At 62.9% G+C, this 21,383-nt stretch overlaps 1 protein-coding gene across 1 annotated transcript; it reads left to right on the top strand.

The window, feature by feature from the left end:
• Nucleotides 1-3,098: 3,098 nt before the first annotated feature.
• On the top strand, nt 3,099-20,482 carry EFNA2 (ephrin A2). The gene is made up of 4 exons (XM_039466361.2): nt 3,099-3,471; nt 13,394-13,707; nt 17,780-17,845; nt 19,012-20,482. Exons 1-4 carry the CDS (start codon nt 3,326-3,328, stop codon nt 19,131-19,133), a joined length of 648 nt encoding a protein of 215 aa, XP_039322295.1. The 5' UTR covers nt 3,099-3,325; the 3' UTR covers nt 19,134-20,482.
• The last annotated feature ends 901 nt before the right edge of the window (nt 20,483-21,383 follow it).

Genomic DNA, 21,383 nt, shown 5'->3' with positions numbered 1-21,383 from the left:
ATGAGAAATTTCTCCCCGCATATTTTTAGCTTCCTCCTGGTGTCCCGGCCTTTGAAGGCCGAGGGGCTGCGGGCCGCTGATCCCACGCCCTGCCGCCGGGCCCTGTGGGCAGAGAGCGCCGGGCACAGGCTGGGGGCCAGCGCTGTGCTTGGGCTGGACAAGCCCATTCCCGAGTCTGGGGCAGACTCGGGGCCCAGAAGGGCCGAGCAGGGGACAGGACCACAGCCCATCCAGCCCTGTCCTGGCTCCGGACCTGGGGCTGACGGCAACCCTGGATAACCCCTGACCTTGGCTGACCCCTGTCCCCAGAGTGAGCCTGACCTCGGATCCTTGGCTCCACAGGAAGCTTACTCTAGAGGGATCTCTGGCTGTGGCCGATGCCAAAGCTGGGACAGCCCCCAGCCCCGGGAGGGGACAGGGCTTCTTGTGCCCCCCCAGCAGCCCCCTGGTTGGGCAGGGGTTCCCCAGGGCAGCCTGGCTTGGGGCCAGGCCTCGGAGCTGCTGTGCCCTCCCCTGCCCTCCCCAGGCCCTTCCTCTAGGAGCGGCCAGCGGGCGCGGGGAGGTTGAATGGGGGACGCACCGCCTTTGTTCCCGTCCCTGCTTGGGCTCTGACCTTGAGAGAGAGACAAGAACAGAAGGAAAACGGAGCTTCTGCTCAAATCCGCTCAGTGGTGGCGGTGGCAGCAGCTCTCGCCTCGGTGGCCCCGCCATGCCTGGGCGGAGGTGGCTCCCTCCAGCTTGCACCTGTGCAGGTACCAGTCCTGGTGTGAGAAGAGACACCCCCCTCCTCCCGACCCCGGCCCACCCCTCCTCGCCCACGAGATTCCTTGAGGCAGGAAGGGGCTTCTGGTCCCAGGGCGGAGGGAAGCTTCTAGAACTCCCACCTTTGCCAGGTGGCACGCTGGGGCCGGGAACGCCAAGACCCCAGGTTTGTCGCCCCTGGTCCCGTGCTTGGGTGCAGCCATCACACCTCTGCTCTGAAGGTGCTCGCCTCCGGGAGCGGCTGCCCCTGCTCGCCCAAAGAGCCCGACCAGACCGAGCAGCCCAGATGCTTGTCCAGCCCGCCCGGGCCGGAAGAGCCCTGTGTGGCTAGAACCCCAGGCCCTCACTCCAGGGGAGCCAAGAGAGTCTGCACAGAGGTCCTGGCAGGGGACTCGGGCCTGCCTCAGCCACTACCTTGAGCAGGTTCCCACCCTCCACTGAAGACACCTGGCCCGCCCTGGGCCTTCAACCAGGGATGTCTACTGGGGTCAGGGGACGAGGGCCGGAGCTTAGAACAGATGGGCTGAGCTCCCTGGAGGGCAGAGGACTGAGAGCCTGGTCCTGGCAGGGACACTAGCGCGCTGGGGGTGGGGGGAACAGATCTTCCTGGAAGAGCAGGATTCTTTTTTTTTTTTTTTTTTTCTTTTTTTGAGACGGAGTTTCACTCTTGTTACCCAGGCTGGAATGCAATGGCGCGATCTCGGCTCACTGCAACCTCCATCTCCTGGGTTCAAGCAATTCTCTGCCTCAGCCTCCCGAGTGGCTGGGACTACAGGCGTGCGCCACCATGCCCAGCTAATTTTTGAATTTTTAGTAGAGACGGGGTTTCACCATGTTGACCAGGATGGTCTCGATCTCTTGACCTCATGATCCACCTGCCTCGGCCTCCCAAAGTGCTGGGATTACAGGCATGAGCCACCGCGCCCGGCCTGGAAGAGCAGGATTCTACCAGGAAGAAAAAGTGGACTTCCCAACAGGATTCAGCCTGAACAAAGGTCGGATGGTGTGGCCCTTGGGGACGTGGCGGGAGACACATGACAGAGCCCTCAGCGTCTCAGCCATGTGGCGGTGCTGGGTCCCGTGCCCACCACACCTCGCTGGGGCACAGGTCAGCTTGCCCACCTCGGCTCTTACTGTCCCTGCAAGGAGTTTGGGTGAGCCTCCCCACCCCCACATAGGGGCCTTCTGGTCCAAGCCTCCTGCACTGGGTTCTCTCTCCTGCACTGGCCCTGGTGAATGTAACCAACCCAGAAAGGTCCGACGTGCCTGGGCAGCACTGGCAGAGTCCAGCAGGCACTTGGTGACAGCGTACCCTCCACAAGCGCAGAGGCTGGTGAGGGAGGTTGTGGCATGAAAAAAGGCAAAACAGGGCAGGCCAGGTGCAGTGGCTCATGCCTACAGTCCCGGCACTTTGGGAGGCCCAGGTGGGAGGATCACCTGAGCCCAGGACTTCAAGTCCAGCTGGCCAATATGGCCAGACCCTGTCTCTATTTATATATTGGGGGGAAAAAAATAGAGGCCGGGTCCCCAGTGCTCTGCCTGCGTCGGCCTCCGGGGAGGAGTGATCACTCGGTTCCTCGAACGGATCAGACCCCCGGCCTTTGCCCGGGCACCGTCTTCCGTCCTCCGCAGCCTGCAGGATTCCTGCGTGAAGACTGATCCTCTGTCGGCCTGGGCTTCGCTCTGGGCTGCTTCGATCTCGTCCGCAGCCGCTCAGACTCAACACCGGCCCACCCACTATGTGCCCGGCACCCTCAGCGCCCAGGTCCCCAGGGAACAGCGCAGGGCCGGACAGGGGAAGCGACTCCCAGGAGGGCCCCAGAGAGGCCGCGGCCCCGGCAGCTTTGGACGTCAGCTGGGGCCGCTCCAAAACTCTGCCCCGGCACCCTCCGGGAGGCTGGAGTCGGCGAAGCCCGACGCGGGACGTGTGCGTCGGGGTTGGTGAGGCTGCGGGTCGTGCTGGCACCGGGCAGGTGGGAGGGCCAGGGGCTCGGGGCCAGGCCGGCCGGGTGGAGCGCGTGGAGGCGCGGGAGGTGGGATGCGCCCCCGCCCCTCGGAGACCCGGTGCGCGCCCCGCAGAGGCCCGCGGTGGGCGCGCGGAACGGGGGTCGCCGGGGCAGGACCCGGGGGAGGCGGCGGCCCCGCGAGCGCGGATGAGCCTGCCACTGGGGGGGCCGGGGCGGGGGCGCGGGGCGGGCGGAGGCTGGAGACCCCCGCCCAGTCCCCGCGCGGCCGGGGCACGGCGGGAGGGGGCGCCCGCGGCCCTCCCGGCGTTCGGGCGGGACAAAGGCCGGAGCCGGGGCTCCTCCCCGGCCCGCGCTCCGAGAGTCCGCGCGGCCGGGTCCCGCGCCCCGGCGCCTCCGGCGCCCCGCCCCGCCGCCGCCTGACTTCTCGGCGCCCGAGGTCGCGCGCGCGGAGGCGGGGGCGGCCGGGGATCTCCAAGCGCCGCCGCGCCCTCCTCCCGCCCGCCCTGCGCCCGCCCGCTCGGCGGCGGCGGCGGAGGAGGCGGAGACGGCTGGCAGGCGGCGGCCGGGAGAGCGAGCGCGGCGGCCGGACCGGGGCCATGGCGCCCGCGCAGCGCCCGCTGCTGCCGCTGCTGCTGCTACTGCTGCTGCCGCTGCCGCCGCCGCCGCCCTTCGCGCGCGCCGAGGACGCCGCCCGCGCCAACTCGGACCGCTACGCCGTCTACTGGAACCGCAGCAACCCCAGGTGAGCGCGGCCGCGCGCGGGGGGCGCCCGGGGACCCCCGACGCCCCCCACGCCGCGCCCGGCCTCGCGCCCCCGAGGTCCGGGCACCCCCCGCGCGCACCGCCGCCGGGATGCCGTCCCGCCGGGTTCCCGCGGGAGCCCCCAGGGAGTTCCGGCCCCCCGGAGTTTGGGGGACTCGCCGTTTCCGCGCCTGTCTCCCCTGGGGTCCCCCACTCCCCTGCGGACTTGGGGGACGTTCGCCCCACATGCCCCAGAGTGCCGACGTCTCCTGGAGTTTGGGGAACCCCTCTGGCACCCTCCGATGCCGGGCAGCCCCTGAGTTGCCGGCCTGGACTTGGGGGTCCCCTGATCCACGCGCCTCTCTGGGGAGTCTCCTTGGTGTCGCATTTGGTGGGGATCCCCGGGGACCTTGGCACCGTGGTGGGGACTGTGGCCCTCGGGGCGAGGGATCTGTGGGTGCGTCCTGCCCGCAGGTCCCCAGATGAACTTGGGGAAGTTGGAGTGTCCCTCCCTCGGGACCCAGCATCTGCTTCACTCCAGGGGGCCAAGGGCCCAGCTCTGAAAGGAGACTGAGGGGCCCGGGAGCTGGGAGTCAGTCCCGGGAGGCGCAGTGGGCTGGAGTGCAATCCCATCCTCTCGGTGCTGACCGGGAAACTGAGGTGCAGAAGGGATGAGGAGCCGGCTCAAGGTCATGCGAGGGGGTGAGTCGGGGCGGGACCCAGGTGGCCTGGTGCCCTGCCCGCCACGCCCGGCCAGGATGCCCCACCCGCCTGCCGCAGGCCCCCATGTTTTGAGCCAGGTCCGGGCCAGGCACAGTGGGGGGGACAGGGGAAGCCCCCGTTGGTCAGGGCAAGAAAAGTTTGTTGGGGCCTGGCCATGGCCTGGACGTTGCCAGAACCCTCGGAGCCATCCCCGTGCTGCTTGCCTAGGGGTCCCGTGGGACCTTTGCAGGCCCTGGGGCTCAGGACTCAGCCAGCCCAGCATTCAGGGTGTCATGGTCTCCCCAAGGCGGGCAGAGCTGCACGTGGGGGTCCGAGGGGGCTTGCTCACTCCTCTGCCACTGGTCACTTACTCTCCATTTTCCAGCCACTTCCTGTGCCGACCCTGCCGCCCTCCAGGGCCCACCATCCCTCCTTGTCCCGGCTGCCTCCTGCTGTCCCCAGTCCCCGGGAGCAAAGTTGCATGAAGGGACCTCTTTGAGGCAGGCTCGGGGACAAGGGCGGCCCGTGTTCCGCCTTGGGGGTGGGGAGCGGGCACAGGCCCACCCCCCACCAGGATTGACCGCCTCGGGGTCAGGCCCCTGGGGGCTGAGGGCAAGGACCCCGGGCTGCTGGGGGACGGCTGGCTCACCTCAGAGCCGGTCCCCGTGCCGCCCACTGTGCTGGTCACATGTGGGTTTGATTAAGGCTGTCGCTGGCCGTGCGGGGAGCCCAGCGGGCAGTGCTTCCCCGGCCCAAGTTTTTGGTTTCAGCTGCGGAATCTCCATCCCCAGCGTGGCCTGTCCTTTGTTCTAGCAAACGCCAAACACACGAGGACCCGGGAGCCGGGGAGAAAGGGGGTCACCAGGGCCGCCCTGCTGCCCCACCTGCGCCAGGGCTTCGGGCTGCGGGCAGGACCCCCAGCCAGGGGAAGGAAGTGGCCTCCCCAGCGCCTGGCTTGGGCCAGCCACCAGTCACCTCCTGTTGCTCCAGGTCTGACCTGACAGCCCAGCTCAGACCACCGCCTGAGGAGATGGCCTTGCCGGTCCGCAGAGCCGGCCTGGGCATCTCGGGCTTCGTCCTCCTTCCTCTCCTGCCTGGGGTGTCCAGGATTGCTGGGGACCGAGCCGACACCCAGCAGTGTGGCCCAGGGCTGGGTCAGTGCCTTGCCTGGGAAGCCGAGATCGGCCAGAATCCTGGCTTCATCGCCGACATCGGGATCCCTGTAGCCCTCAGATCCGGTGTCCGGGGGCACCTGCTCAGGACCCGTGCCTGGGTGGCAGGGGTGGCAGGCATGGCAGGGGATGGTGCTGGGCCTCCGTATCCAAGGGGACTCCGTGGAGGGGACATCAGCCTGCGGAGAGGAGCGGCGTCGGCCAGCAGCCCTAAGGCGTGAGGCTGGGCTGGCTGGGGAGGGATGATGGGGTTGGGCAGGTGTGTAGGAAAGTCAGGGACCCTGAGTCTTTGAGAGGGGCATGCAGAAAGGCACTGGGAGAAGGGGCTGGGAGACTGCGCCTCCGGGGGCAGACAGCTGCTTGGGCACCACGGGACCGTGAGCTCGATGGGACCCGCAGGTCTGGACAGCGCCACAGCATCGCCGGCCACCCCTTCTGCCCCTCTGCCTGGCACCTGTGCCCAGCGATGACCACATGGTCTGTCTCCACATCACACCCTCCCTGCTGTGAGAGGCGTTGCCTGCACCCGCAGCAGAAGTCACCCAGGGGGCCTGGCACCCACCTCTCTGGGCCGCTATAAGGTGGGGCCCCGTTGGGTGGTCTGGCCAGCCAGCCCCACCGCCTCCACTGCTGACTGCACAGCGTCTGTCCGACCTGGCCCCAACCTGGGCTGGGCACCCCTGAGCTGGCCACTGGGCATCTCTGGGCCTATCTCCAGCTGGGCCACATTGAGATAAGGCATTTGGGGCTTGGACCTGGCCTGGCTGTCCTCATCTGGCCTGGCCATGGCACTGCCTGCCCATGTCCACGGCTGCTTGTGTTTGTTCGCGTGGGCGGCGCAGGTGGGCGCTAGAGTGGCAGCCTGCTGCAGGTTGTGGCTGTACATGTGGCTGCACGTGGCTGCACGTGGCTGCATGTGGCTGGCATGTTCTGCATGGCACACACATGTCGTGGGCGGTGCCTGTCTGTATGTGGGGTGCACACACGTGTCTGTGTGGTGGAAGGCTGCGTGAACCTGCAGGGCACAGCTCGGGTGCGTTTACATGTCTGTTCTGTGATTACATGTGATGTGCACGCGTGTGTGTCAGTGTGCCCATGCACGGAGCATCTGCAGGGTCCGAGGCCCTGCGCCTGTCTGTATGTGGCATGCATGCGTTTTGTCTGTGCGTGGAATGCAGGCGAGTGTGCATGTCTGTGTCGGGTGCGTGTAAGTGTGTCTGCCTGGGGGGCAGCTCTGGCCGTCCTAGGGCCTGCAATATGGGAGCAGTGGTGGCCCAGCACCATCCACACCGGCGTCTCCACTGCTGGCCCTCCCTCCCGTCCTTTCCTGGGGACAGGACCGGGGCCTGTGTGCAGACAGCCAGCGAGCCTCAGAATGGGGTGGGTGCAGGGCCTGGGGTGCCCGGGAGTCCCAACCTTCTGATTGAAAATCTGCAGCCCACGTGGACCTGGGTTGGGGTACTGGGTGGGCAGGTGCCCACCCTGGGCATCTCTGGGCTTTGGCCACCCTCCTGGGATGCCCCACGGACCCTTGGGTATGGGCAGCAGCTGGGCTCCCTTCAAACACCAGATGGAAAATGGCGACCTACGTGGGGTCCTGGTCCCCGAGGGGGGAGCCATGCCCGGCAGAGGGCAGAGGTGAATGGGTGTCCTGTCCCTCGTGGCTCCGAGGCATCCCTCGGTCTCTGGGGGAGCCAGCTTTGAAGGGGGCGATGCCGTGTTTTGCTGCATGAGGGTTTTTTGTTTTGTTTGAGAGAAGCTGGTCCGCTCGGCTTTGGGGGGCGAGGAGGGCCGGGCCGTGGGCTAGGGGATTCGAGGCCCCAAGGCTGGGGTCCTGGAGGTCATGGGGTGGCTGGACTCAGACTCAGGGGTCTGGGAGGCCTGGGCATGATGTCGGGCGGGTGGCTTGGCAGCTGGGAGCCCCCAGGCCTTCTCCGTGGAGTGGGGGTGACTGGGAGCCCGGCAGGGGGGTGCAGCTAGCCAATAGGGCCTGGTGTGGACGGGCAAAGGCCCAGGGGTGGTCCCAGGGGTTTAGTGTCCTCTCCCCATGGTGGGATCCGAGGCAGCTCCTGTGGTGGTGGATGTTCGCGCCCAAGGCGCCAGGGTCTCTGGGTGTCCTGGGGTGCGATGGGTGCCCAGGCCTTCCGCCTCCACTGAGGGCCTTCCTGGGAGGCTCAGGCTGCAGTGAGGGAAGGGGGCTCCACGGCGGGGTCCGTGAGAGCAGCGGGGTTTGACCTCTCCCTGTCTCCGGGCTGATGTCTCCGAAGGTCGGCAGGGGACCGGCCCTACGTGGGTCCCTCGGGGTCACAGCGGAGGCAGCGGGTCATGCATTCATGGGGGTTTGGGTGGCAGCGTTTCTGTGGAGCTGGCGGTTTCCTTGTCATACGCGAGGGTCCTGCTCCGGTGGCCGCGTGTTCCTCGGGGACACGGCTTCTCTCCTCGGGAACCGAGACGCCGCCATCCTCGCCCCGCAGTCCTGTGTGTGGGAATGGCCTCTTTTGCTGATGGGTCCCCAGGAAGAGCTGGGCTTTGTCCCCTGCTCAGGGAGGGGCTGAGCCGCTCCTGTCCCTGTGCCCACGGTGCTGCCGCCCCAGACACTCAGCCGGGAGCCCGAGGAGGAGCAGACGCCCGGTGGGGTTTTTGAACCTCAAGCAGCCGTTTGAACTCTGTGGCCGAGCTGGCCCTGGTGCGGGGCTCGTGCCATGCCTGATCCTGGAATGGGTTGTCGTGGAGTCTGGCCGGGAGACTCAGCGGCGGCCCCCTCAGCTCTGTTTCCCCCTCACCTGCCCCCCTGCCTTGTGGGTCGGGGGCCCCCACTTCACAGACAGAGCAGCAGAGGCACTGAGAGATGGTGATTCCCCCAAGGCCACCCGGAAATCGGGCATAGTCCAGGGCGTCCCCACCTGGGGCTGGCCTTGGGGGAGCCAGGCACAGCCCTGGGAGGGGTGGGGCGGTGGGTAGCCAATGCCAGCTGTGCCTGCTGCACTCTGTCCCCAGAGTACTCTGTCCCCACACCCATAGTGTCAAAGGCCCATGCGGGGCCGACCCTGCCCAGCCCATCTTTCCCTCCACTTGCTTATTTCCTCTTTTGCTTCATTTCTAGGGCCCTACCTCAGTTTACCCTCCTGCACCGCAAGGCCATATTTGTCCTTTCTCAGGCAGACCCTGCACTATGCTGGGGACTAACTTGCCTTCAGGCCCCACCCGGGTCCTGGGCAGGAGGAAGAGCACCAGCCCTCAGTCAGGGGAGACGTCTCTTCGTGCCCTGGGGAGCCAGGTGTGGGTGCTGGGGTGGGTGCTGTCATCCCAGTAGGTCTTGGTTGGGGCCGCAGGAGGGGACAGGTGGCCTCAGCCCTACGCCGGGCCTCAGGACCCGGGCTGCCGGCTCCTCTGGCCGGCCTGGGCCTCCCTGGGTGTCTCAACCATGGAAGAGAGATGGGGACCGGTGGGGGCACCCACCTGCCCACCCACAGGGTCCTGGCTGCCAGCCACACCACTGCCTCAGTTTCCATTCATGGAAGGCTGCCCAGCCCACCCCCACCCCAGTTTTGGGTGAGATTCCTAATTAGTGGCTTAGCTATTAGCGTCTAATGACTTGACAGTTGCCGGATTGGAGCTAATTAGCTCCAGGCCGCTAGCTGGAAGGGGTGACAGCCTCAGAGGCCAGTGAGCAGGAGGGGAGCTCTGCCGGGTGAGGCTTGGCCTGGGGCCTGGAGGGCTGCCTGGAGGTGTGGACTTTGGCTCCGGCAGGTTGAGCAAGCGTGGTGGGGAAGGTGTGGCCCGCCAGAGGGGACCTGGAGGAGTAAAATCTGCCACCGCTCTGTCTGGGAAAAATCCCAAATCAGTCATTAACCCCTTAGTGAGAATTTCAGTCTCTCTGCGGCTCCTAGGGAGGATTTGCATACCGAGGCTTCGTCACTCACGGAGGAAGTGAAGGCTTTGTCTGCCTCTCCCCAGGCGCGGTTTTGGGGTGGGGGCCCCTTCCCCCCGCAGCAGGCACCACCCTGAACAGGGGCAAGGCGCCCGCCGCTGCTCACCCGCCAACTTGGAACGGGGAATGCCAACACGGCACGGCTGCCGCTATTTTAGAGATGCAAAGGGAAAAACGTGGCCCCATTCCGGCAGCCAGAGCTGGGGACGGGGTTCCCCTGGGACCTGCCTCTCACACACACCTGGGGGCTGCTCCCCACAACTCCGGCACCGCAAAGTCCTCGCCTCTTGACCTTTTTTTTTTTTTTTTTTTTTTGAGACGGAGTTTCGCTCTTGTTACCCAGGCTGGAGTGCAATGGCGCGATCTCGGCTCACCGCAACCTCCGCCTTCTGGGTTCAGGCAATTCTCCTGCCTCAGCCTCCTGAGTAGCTGGGATTACAGGCACGCGCCGCCATGCCCAGCTAATTTTTTTGTATTTTTAGTAGAGACGGGGTTTCACCATGTTGACGAGGACGGTCTCGATCTCCTGACCTCGTGATCCACCCGCCTCGGCCTCCCAAAGTGCTGGGATTACAGGCGTGAGCCCCCGCGCCCGGCCTCTCTTGCCCTTTTTAATTCACTCATTCAGACAAGAAACATATATCAAGTGCCACTGTCTGCAGGGGCCATTGCAGGGTCCTGGGGAAGGGACAGAGGCGGTCAACCTCAGAATCGGATTTTCAGACAGCAAACCCTGTAGAGGAATAGGTGAGGTATTCGGCAGGGCACAGTGAACAGCATTGCGGGCAGTGGGAACAGCACATGCAAAGGGTGTGGGTGGGAACAGGGGCAGCAGGAGGCTGGTGTGGCCGGAAGGGAAGTGTGTTGGGTGGAGGAGGACAAGGAGGGTGGGGCGGATGGACCTCACAGGCTGGGAGGGGTGTGGATTTTATTCTGAGATCAGGAGTGGATGGAGGGGTTCGAGCCACTGCCGACGTGTTATAGGGTCTGATTTGCATTCAGAAGAGCTAGCTTGGGATGTGGGGAGGCTGGGCCCTGCTGGACCCTCACTGCAGTCTGCAGAGGCTTGGGCACCCGGCGGCTCAGCCCACACAGAAGCCTCGGTCTCTGATGTTTTACCGAAGGCAGAATGGGAGGAGAGAAATTGTGGTGTCAGACTCAGGGAAAGGAGGCAGGCACTGTCTGGGAAGCAAGAGGCTGGCGTTGGAGGGACAGGGCTGGTGCTACGGGCCAACCTTTCGAGGCCGCTGTGTCTCCAGAAGCATCCTGCTAGGAGCCAGGTTCTTTTTGGGGGGCTGAATGTGGCTCCCTAGGCATCATGGCCAGGACAGGCGGGGAAACTGAGGCCAGAGGGCAGTGGGGAGCCCAGGGCTCCCTGTGGTTCCCCCACGGAGGCCTCCCTTGCGGGGCAGCCTGGGTGTGGACAGTCCCAGGCGGGAGCTGGGCCTTGGCTGCCATCAACAGCCTGATCAATGGGCTTTCGCTCAGGCTGGGTAGGAACGAAAATGACTTTTCAAAAAGGCTGGAGCAGTTTCTGCATCGACCGTGCCCAAGGGGCCAGCGGGTCAATGAGACGCCTGTGCAGCCAGTGGGGCAGCCTGAAGGGTGGGCTGAGGCCAAGCTCGTCCCTGCCTGAGCCTGTCTGAGGGCTGCCCCCAACATCTGTGTGGACACACCCCGAGTATCCAACAGCTGGGAGGACCGTCCACCCGCACGGTTGGGAAAGGGAGCCTGAGAAGAGAGCGGGCCCCGGGACCCTTCTGGACTCAAATCCAGACCCAAGCCCAGAACTGCAAGGCTTGAGGTCCCGGATGGGCCCCTGCCCCTCAAGCCTGGCGCCCAGGGGAGAGTTCCCTGCCACACGTCCTCCCCCCGCCCTCTGTCTGGGCTCACAGGGGTGATGATGGAGGAGGCTGGGTGAGCTCTCTGTCCCTGGATGAATCCAGCCAGGTAGGGAAGGGTGACTTCCCCACTTCCGACTCCTGCCTTGAAATTCTTTGCTCTGGACTGGGTGCAGTGGCTCACGCCTGTAATCCCAGCACTTTCGGAGGCTGAGGTGGGCGGATCACCTGAGGTCAGGAGTTCTAGACCAGCCTGGCAAACGTGGTGAAACTCCATCTCTACTGAAATACAAAATTAGCTAGGCATGGTGGCACACACCTGTGATCCCAGCTACTCGAGAGGCTGAGGCAGAAGAATTGCTTGAACCCGGGAAGCAGAGGTTTCAGTGAGCCGAGACCGTGCCATTGCACTCCAGCCTGGGCGAACAAGAGCGAAATTTGGTCTCAAAAAAAAAAAAAAAAAAAAGAAAAGAAAAAAGAAATTCTTTGTTCTGGAGATCTTCATGTCAGATTTCCCATTTGGGAAACTGAGGCACAAGTGAGCAGGCCTGCCTGCCCCTTCTCACCCCTGGAGACCCTGGAACCCTCGGCCCTGCCTGGCGCAGCATCTCGGGGTGGCACGGGGCTGGGCTGCTGCCATCTGATAATCACAAGGCTGCTGTGCCAATTAGTACACCCGGCATGGGGCCCCCCGGCGGGCTCCCCTCTGCAGGCCAGGGTGGTGGCGACTGTGCCCAGCTCAGAGGGAGTGCCAGGGCCGGGATTGGAGTAGCCTGCGTTCCACATGCTGCCAACTCTGGTGGGGCCTCAGTTTCCCCACCTGTGCAGGGAGGGAGGAGGCAGGAACGGTGTGGGGGACCCCATCCCTCCCTGCTCAGATCTTTTATGTGCTAATAAGCCCTTTTCAGGGGCCCCCTGGTGCCCTGCTTGGCCGGGCCGCCCGTTACATGACAGGGACCCTGGGGACCACAGCCGGGAGATCTAAGGGCTCCTGCTGCCATTGCCCGAGGCAGTGAGCCACTGGTCCGTCCCTCGGCTGACCTCTATCCTCACAGAGGCCGGGTCAGGGGGGCTCCCTGGAGGAAGGGGCCTGTGGGCTTCATCTCCGACCTCAGGGCAAACGCCTGGAGGCAGGGCTAGGGAGCTGAGGTGTCAGGAATGCAGGAACCCAGGAGGCCAAAAGGCTGCCGGATTCTGGAGCTTGGGAGGTTTCAAGGTTCCGGATTCGAGGAGGTGGCTTGGGGCTCACGGGGTCACGGTGGGGACGGAGCTGGGTGTGGAACCCAGGATGCCTTTGAGCTGGGTGGCAGGTTGAAATCTGAAGGGCTGAGAGAGGGGAAGGTGGAGGCATTCTTCATGCCAAGCCCCGTTCTCTTTGGGGAAACTGAGGCCAGGGTAGGGGAAGAGTTTGCCCCAGAGCGAGCATAACATGCTGCCTCTATCCCCCACGGTGCCCTGGTCCTTCTAAACAGGCAAGAGTGCATTAGGCAAAGCAGGCCTCGGGGCTGCCTGGAGGAGGTGGTACAGATGTGAAGCATGTTAGGTAGATGTTAAGTTTCTGGAGAGGGAATTCCTGGTGGAGGGACAGCTTGTGCAGAGGCCCGGAGTCAGGAACCCCCCACAAGCCCTTTGCACACAGGGGTCCAGATGTTACCCGCCTGGACAGCCACCTTGCCCAAGGCACAAGGTGGGGGGCAGTGCCAGATAAGAGACTGTGGGCTCCCAACCTAGGGGCCCGCCACGAGCAGGGTGTGCGTCTCCACCTGCTGACCGGAGTCCCCATTCGGGGCCCCAGCCGAGTCCACCTCGAGAACTGATGCCTCCCCCAGTCCCCAGCCTGACTTTCCCCGTGCACCTGTCCCCTGACCCTGGTCCTCCCCGCGCACCCTGACCTGGCCTCTGTGAGGATAGAGGTCAGCCGAGGGCCCCTGTCCCCTGACCCTCCCCGCACACCCTGACCCGTCCGCCGACCCCCTGTCCCCTGACCTTCCCCGCGCACCCTGACCCGTCCCCTGTCCCCCTGTCCCCTGACCCTCCCCACTCACCCTGACCCGTCCCCCGTCCCCCTGTCCCCTGACCCTCCCCGCGCACCCTGACCCGTCCCCCATCCCCTGTCCCCTGACCCTCCCCGCGCACCCTGACCCGTCCCCCGCCCCCGTCCCCGACTCTCCCCGCGCACCCTGACCTGTCCCCCAACCCCTGTCCCCTGACCCTCCCCGCGCACCCTGACCCGTCCCCCGTTCCCGGCGCTGACTGCTGGCCGCCCGGTCCCCGCAGGTTCCACGCAGGCGCGGGGGACGACGGCGGGGGCTACACGGTGGAGGTGAGCATCAACGACTACCTGGACATCTACTGCCCGCACTACGGGGCGCCGCTGCCGCCGGCCGAGCGCATGGAGCACTACGTGCTGTACATGGTCAACGGCGAGGGCCACGCCTCCTGCGACCACCGCCAGCGCGGCTTCAAGCGCTGGGAGTGCAACCGTCCCGCCGCGCCCGGGGGCCCGCTCAAGTTCTCGGAGAAGTTCCAGCTCTTCACGCCCTTCTCCCTGGGCTTCGAGTTCCGGCCGGGCCACGAGTACTACTACATCTGTGAGTGGGCGGGATGTGGGTGGGGCCGGGGTGTGGGAGGGCGCGGGGCCACGAGTACTACTACGTCTGTGAGTGGGCGGGATGTGGGCGGGGCTGGGCCGCGGGGGTGGGGCCACGAGTACTACATCTGTGAGTGGGCGGTGTGTGGGCGGGGCCGGGGTGTAGGAGGGGCGGGGCCACGAGTACTACTACATCTGTGAGTGGGCGGGGTGTGGGCGGCGCGGGGCCGCGGGGCCGCGGGGTGGGGCTATGAGTACTACTACATGAGTGGGCGGGGTGTGGGCGGGGCCGAGGTGTGGGCGGGGCGGGGCCGCGGGGTGGGGCCACTACACTGATGAGTGGGCGGGGTGTGGACGGGCCACGAGTATTACTATATCTGTGAGTGGGCGGGGTGTGGGCGGGGCCTCGGGTATGGGCGGGGCCTGGGTGTGGGCGGGCCACAAGAACTACATCTGTGAGTGGGCCGGGATGTGGGCGGGGCCCGGCGGGATGGGCGGGGCCGCGGGGAGGGGCCGTGCGTGTGGGCGGGCCACGAGTACTACTACATCTGTGAGTGGGTCGGGCAGCGGCGGGGCCCGGCGGGAGGGGCCGCGGAGTGGGACAGGGGCGTCTGGGGCATTGAGTGGGCGGGGCCTCTTGCTGGAGTCGGGGGGTGTGGGCAGGGCCGCGGGCGGGGCCACGGAGTGGGACGGGCGGCTGGTGCATTTAGTGGGCAGGGCCGGGGCGTGGGACGGGGGTGTGGGCGGGGCCGCGGAGTGGGTGGGGCAGTGGGGTGGGGCCGAGGTGTGGGCGGGACCACGGAGTAGGACGGGCGGCTGAGGCATTGAGTGGGCGGGGCCTCAGGTGGGGTCGGGAAGTGGGCGGGGCCAAGGTGTGGGGCCGGGGCGGGTGGGTCGGGGTGGGCGGAGCATCCGGGCGGGCCGCTGAGTGGGCGGGGCAGCGGAGTAGGGCACGGTCGGGCGGGGCGCAGAGTGGGGCGGGGCCAGCGCTGGCCACCTTACCCCCAGGTGTCAAGGGCGAAACAAACCCGCCATCCTCCCAGCCAGCCGGGGCGGCCAGGACTGTACTCGTCCCTCGGTGCAGATGGGGAAACTGAGGCTCGGAGGGAGGCTGAGGCTGCACCAGTGTGACCTCGGGCCTCCAGGTCAGACCACTTGGCGGCAGAACCAATAGACCTCCCTCAGCCTCCTGACACCAAGACCAGGGTGCCAGGGCCCCAGCACATTGAGAAGGTAAACTCAGGCATCCAGAGCCCAGCAGGGGAGGGAGGGAGGTGGAAGCCACAGCTAGGCTGGGTGCTGGGGCTTACCCCTGCAATCCCAGCACTTTGGGTGGCTGAGGCAAGGGGATCACTTGAGGCCGGGAGTTTGAGACCAGCCTGGCCAGCACAGGGAGACCCATCTCTATAAAAACATAAAAACGGGCCGGGCACAGTGGCTCAAGCCTGTAATCCCAGCACCTTGGGAGGCCGGGGCGGGTGGATCACAAGGTCAAGAGATCGAGACCGTCCTGGTCAACATGGTGAAACCCCGTCTCTACTAAAAATACAAAAAATTAGCTGGGCATAGTGGCACATGCGTGTAATCCCAGCTACTCAGGAGGCTGAGGCAGGAGAATTGCCTGAACCCGGGAGGCGGAGGTTGCGGTGAGCCGAGATCGCGCCATTGCACTCCAGCCTGGGTAACAAGAACGAAACTCCGTCTCAAAAAAACAAAACAAAACAAAACAAAACAAAACATAAAAACGATGAGCCGGGCCTGTGGTCCCAGCTTTTCCGGGGGGCTGAGGTGGGAGGGCTGCCTGTAGTCTGTGAACTCTGGTCGGTCCACCGCACTTTAGCCTGGGCGGCAGAGCAAGACCCTGTCTCAAAAGAAGAAAAATCCACAGCATGAGGGCAGAGCCCCTGCAGTACCACCCACACCCAGACTGGGTAGGGGTCTCCGGGTTCTCCTGCACCCACCCCCCCATATCCCTGGGGCCCATGCCAGGCTGAGACTCTCTGAGGACCATGGGGTCTTCATCTGAAGGCTGGGTATTGGCAGCCTTGGGGACATTCACATCTGTGGGGCCCCATGGTGGCCTGGGCTGGGTGGGCCTGGCTAATGGAGGCTGCCCATTTCCTGCTGCTCATCAGGGGGTCCCAAGCTGGCTTTTTCCTCCCCATGAAAGGCCAACGGCAGGTGGGGAACACAGCAGTGCCAGCTGGAGTTCCCCTCCTGCTTGACCATGATGTCTGTGACCTTGGCCGGGAATGTGGGGTCCAGGCACTGCCCACTCGAAATGGGGATGAGCTTGTCACACTCATGACTTCCACCGTGGCGCTGAGGCTGAGGGATCCCCATGGCATGGGGACGCTGGTTTTTCGGCATCTCAGGGCCTGAGGGATGGGGATTGGGGTGAGGAAGCTAGAGTCTGTGCCCCTAGGCTGCAAGGGGGCCAGTGCCTGGACAGCCACTTCCGCTGTGTGAAATGACGCTTTCCAAGGCCCCACTGCCTCCTTTCTCTGCTCTACTTGGATTTTTCCCTTTAATTCAGGGAAGAATTGGGTGGAGGAGGGGAGGAAGGTGTTTAAATCAAGACCCCATAATATAAGAAAAATTACATTTTTCTTTCTGAGACGGCAGTTTCATAAAGATAATTATTGTAATTATTCATCCTATCTCTGTGATGAACGTTATTTTTATTATATGCTTTTTATCTTCATCTTCCAGTGTGAGGGGCTTCCAGGGGCGGGCAGGGGTGGCGGCCGCGAGAGCCAGGCTGGCGGGGGCCCTGGGCTCCACAGGGACAGCAAGACCACGTCCATGTGCGTGCGTATGTGGACCCTGTTTAATTGTCCACGCGTGTGCACAGCCCAGCGTCCCTGGCTTCTCACGTTCTTCTCCCCATCTTCTGACTCTGCCCCCGCGACAGTCCAGAACACGTCTGTGGGCCCAGAAGCAGGGTCAGTGATGCTGGAATTTTGGTCCAGATAGAAATAATCTTTCCAGGCCTGGTGAGGTGGCTCACGCCTGTCATCCCAGCACTTTGGGAGGCTGAGTCGGGCAGATCACCTGAGGTCAGGAGTTCAAAACCAGCCTGGTCAACATGGTGAAACCCTGTCTCTACTAAAAATACAAAAATCAGCTGGGCATGGCGGCACACATCTGTAATCCCAGCTACTGGGGAGGCTGAGTTAGGAGAATCATTTTAATCCAGGAGGCAGAGGTTGCAGTGAACTGAGATCGTGCCACTGTACTCTAGCCTGGGCAACAACGTTCCATCACATGCAAAAAAAAAAAAAAAAAAAAAATAGAAGGCCGGGCGCGGTGGCTCAAGCCTGCACTTTGGGAGGCCGAGGCGGGTGGATCACGAGGTCAAGAGATCGAGACCATCCTGGTCAACATGGTGAAACCCCGTTTCTACTAAAAATACAAAAAATTAGCTGGGCATGGTGGCACATGCCTGTAATCCCAGCTACGCAGGAGGCTGAGGCAGGAGAATTGCCTGAACCCAGGAGGCGGAGGTTGCGGTGAGCCGAGATCGTGCCATTGCACTCCAGCCTGGGTGACAAGAGCGAAACTCCGTCTCAAAAAAAAAAAAAAAAGAAAAAGAAAAGAAAAAAAAACTCTTTCCCAGAGACTCTGCTGTGTTGCCAGGCAAGGACCAGAGACAGAGGGAGTGACTGGTCTGTGGGTTCTCAGAGGGCAGGGATTCGAACCCAGGTCAATCATTTGACTATTAATAAGTCACCTCTTTGCTGATCGGTTGAAACCAAATATATTTTTATTCATTTTCTGAGCTTGCCCTGTGCTGTCCTCAGGTGAGGCACAGCAGAACAAAAATGCAGACACCCCTAGGCTCTGGGGTCTGAATTGGGCAGAGGGAGGGGTAAGGGTAGGGGGAATGTCCAGGAGACTGCTGGGAAACAGAGGGCATTGTGTCTGGGGCTTTGATGTACCATTAGGAGTTTTATGGGTGGCTTTCCACCTGGGGTCCAGTTGATTCACCAAGGTAGAGAAGGGCGTACAGCTCCAGGGGGTCTCAGGTACCAAGAGCCACTTTCCCACTCATCCCATCCCCTCTCTTCTAGCTGCCACGCCTCCCAATGCTGTGGACCGGCCCTGCCTGCGACTGAAGGTGTATGTGCGGCCGACCAGTAAGTGCTCAGGGGCACGGGCAGGATCCCAGCCCCCACCCTGTGTCCTAAACCCACAGAACCAGTGAGTGTTCAGAAGAGCTGGGACGGGGCGCATTGAGTTTCCCCATCTTGCCCTGCCCTGCCCCAGCCTCAGTTTCCCTGTCTTGCAAACATGTCAGACCTTTGAGAGTGAAGGTTGACTGAACGCAGTGGCTTACACCTGTTGTCCCAGCACACTGGGAGGCTGCGGTGGGAGAATTGCTCGAGCCCAGGAGGCTGAGGCTGCAGGGAGCCAAGATGCAGCCACTGCACTCCAGCCTGGGCGACAGAGTAAGACTCCATCTCTAAAACACAAAACAGACCCGGCACGGTGGCTCACGCCTGTCATCCCAGCACTTTGGGAGGCTGAGGCGGGTGGATCACCTGAGGTCAGGAGTTCGAGACCAGCCTGACCAACGTGGCAAAACCCCGTCTCTACTAAAAATACAAAAATTAGCTGGGCACGGTAGTGGGTGCCTGTAATCCCAGCTACGCAGGAGGCTGAGGCAGGAGAATTGCTTGAATCCAGGAAGTAGAGGCTGTGGTGAGCCAAGTTCATGTCAGTGCACTCCACCCTGGGCAATGCAGCAAGGCTGCGTCTAAAAAGAGAGAGAGGAAAGAAAACAAAATAATACAAACAAAGTCAAAGTTAAGAGTGAAGGTAGAGGCCAGGCGCGGTGGCTCAAGCCTGTAATCCCAGCACTTTAGGAGGCCGAGGCGGGTGGATCATGAGGTCAAGAGATCGAGACCATCCTGGTCAACATGGTGAAACCCCGTCTCTACTAAAAATACAAAAAATTAGCTGGGCATGGTGGCGCGTGCCTGTAATCCCAGCTACTCAGGAGGCTGAGGCAGGAGAATTGCCTGAACCCGGGAGGCGGAGGTTGTGGTGAGCCAAGATCGCGCCATTGCACTCCAGCCTGGGTAACAAGAGCGAAACTCCGTCTCAAAAAAACAAAAGAGTGAAGGTTGAATTCCTCAGCCAGGTCCCCACTCAAGGCCACGTGCCATTCCCTGGAGAGTGGGCATCGGGGGTGCCAGCAGAAGGGAGCGGAGGGCCTGCCGGGTTGGGTGCTGAGCCCCTTGTGCAGATGTGCACCCCGAGGCTGGGCTGCCGCTGACCGAGCTGTCTCTACCACCCCCAGATGAGACCCTGTACGAGGCTCCTGAGCCCATCTTCACCAGCAATAACTCGTGCAGCAGCCTGGGCGGCTGCCGCCTCTTCCTCAGCACCGTCCCTGTGCTCTGGACCCTCCTGGGCTCCTAGTCCCGGCCCCGCAGGACGCCGGCCCTGCTGGACGGCCCCTCCTGGACCGCCTGACCTCGGCCCTCCAGACTGGCCCTCTGGCCCCAGCCTCCGAGACCAAATAGAGACACTGCTTCTCCCTCGACTGGTGCTGCCCCCGCCGGGCAGGGGCCGGCCACCCGCCCCAGGACCAGCCCTCAGGGAGGGGATGACCAAGAGCCCCCCCGAGGCCCGAGGGGCTGGGGTGTCACTGCAGCCCCGGGCCAAGCCATCTCTTCTGGGACGACGGAGAACCTGGGAACCTCTTGGCGATTTTTTTTTTTTTTTTTTAGTGTATTTTTCATGGTTGGATCAAAAACACTTGAGTTTTTAATTTAATTTATTCCCTGCCTGCCGTTCAGGGGTGCGAGGGCCCTGTGCCCCAGCCTGGGGGAGGGGAACTCGGAACTTGGAACACGGGATGAGGGACACAGCTGCTCCTCTCTGCCCTGCACCCCACTTACAGGGCTCTGGCTGCAGCCCACCACGGAGCCCCCAGTCGCTCCAGGTTGGGTGAGTCTGAGCCGGAAGGGGTGCATGGTGAGGGCCCCTGATTGTGGCTGGGGGGACCTCACACCCCATCGCCCGCCCCCGTCCTGCTGGTAATTTCCTCCTGGCCACTGTTTTACCCCAGCGCCCCTCGGAATCACAGCCCCCCACGTCTTAGAAACCGCTTTCACCGAGTCAAACACCCCCCTTCCCATCCCTCCCACCTCTCACGGTCCTCCCTGAGGCTGAGAAGACCTTCGATTCCTGTAAATAGAGCCAGCAAGTGCATACTGTGATCTTATTTTTCATGTATTCCTGAGGATGGACTGGACCGTCTATGTTTTTTTCTGCCCTTCATAGGGGGTCTTTTATTTTGGTGGGGGGGGTGGGGTGGACTTTTAGAGTAGAAGCTGCACTTTGCAATAAGCTCGTTTCGTCTGTCAGAGCCCCTCCCTCGACTCTGTGACCTGATAATGTTTCTAAGAAAAAGAAAAAAGGACAAAAGGGAGGAAACCACTACCAAAAAAAAACAACCACCACCACCCCCTCCCCGAAGACACTTTAATGAAGGAAGCAACACATTTATACGGATTTCATATTTCTACCCGCCTTTCCTGACTCTGTGTTTTATATATAGTATATATAAATATATATTGTGTACGGCCGCCAGCCCGCGGCTCAGGCACGCCTGGTGGTGGGGGTGGGCAGAGGGCTTTTGTAGGGGGTCGGCGGGGCGGGCCGCGTTGCCAGGCCTGGAGCTGGCAACCGGGCCTCCCCTCTTCCCATCACAATCAACTTTGGATTCTGTATTTTTTTATAATAAAATGAGCGTAAACCTCAAATGTGTGTGTCTGTCTGTGGGGGCCTTGCCCCTACGTGAAAGAGTTTAGAATTCCTAATTTGGAGGTGGTTCACGCCTGTGGTTCCAGCACTTTGGGAGGCTGAGGCGGGCGGATCGCTTGAGGTCAGGAGTTTGAAACCAGCCTGGCCAACATGGTGAAACGCTGTCTCTCCTAAAAATCCAAAAAAAAAAAAAAAAAAAAGCCAGGTCAGGCACAGATCTGTCAGCCCAGCTACTCAAGATGCTGAGGCAGGAGAATCGAGCCTTTTGTGGGGCCTGTATCCTTCATAGCCATCTGTGGGCCTCTGTGTCCCTCTCTGGGAAGGAGGGCTGGCCCACCTACAGCTGGGAGGGGCCGCTGGGAAGATGGAGGGAGGAGACAGGGCTTGTGTGTGGCTGGCTCCAGAGATGCCACTGGCTGAGCAGGTGGAATTCCTGGGCCTCAGGATTCAATTGAATCTTGTGAAACCTCCACTGGCGAGCTCTGCCTTCATGTGTGACTCAGTTTCCCCACCTGCCCCAGGCCAGGGCAGAGGCTCTGCCATCTCCTAACCTTTTCACCTTGCAAAAGGCACATCGGTAAGTTCTGGGGTCCCAGGGGCCGTCACGCCAGGCCTGCCCCGATTGAAGAAACTGAGGCACAGAAAAACTGGGGGTGACCCAGCAGGTGACCTGGCCCAGGGGGATTGAGGTCTTTGCGTCTGGACGATGGCAGCCACATCCCACCCGTGCTGTCGACGGCGTTTCCAGCACAATTAGCCAAGCGGGAGTGCTCCCAGCTAATTAATGCAGCTGCACTGGGCCTGGTGACAGGGGCCGCCTCCTAATGAGGCAGGCCAGGCACAAAGACCCCTGTGTATGCCCCAGCCCGCCCCTGCCCAGCGCCGGGTGGACGCACAGAG

This window comes from Saimiri boliviensis, chromosome 14 (assembly GCF_048565385.1).
Source record: "Saimiri boliviensis isolate mSaiBol1 chromosome 14, mSaiBol1.pri, whole genome shotgun sequence".
NCBI lineage: Eukaryota > Metazoa > Chordata > Mammalia > Primates > Cebidae > Saimiri > Saimiri boliviensis.
The sequence above is the reverse complement of the archived record's forward strand: the minus strand, read 5'-3'. Positions and strand labels throughout refer to the sequence as shown.

Bases quoted from the DNA above. Each gene is read 5' to 3' on its own strand.
- EFNA2 (XM_039466361.2), top strand. From the start codon at position 3,326: ATGGCGCCCGCGCAGCGCCCGCTGCTGCCGCTGCTGCTGCTACTGCTG. The intron at 3,472-13,393 runs GTGAGCGCGGCC...CGGTCCCCGCAG, and splicing joins TGGAACCGCAGCAACCCCAG to GTTCCACGCAGGCGCGGGGG. The intron at 17,846-19,011 runs GTAAGTGCTCAG...TACCACCCCCAG, and splicing joins GGTGTATGTGCGGCCGACCA to ATGAGACCCTGTACGAGGCT.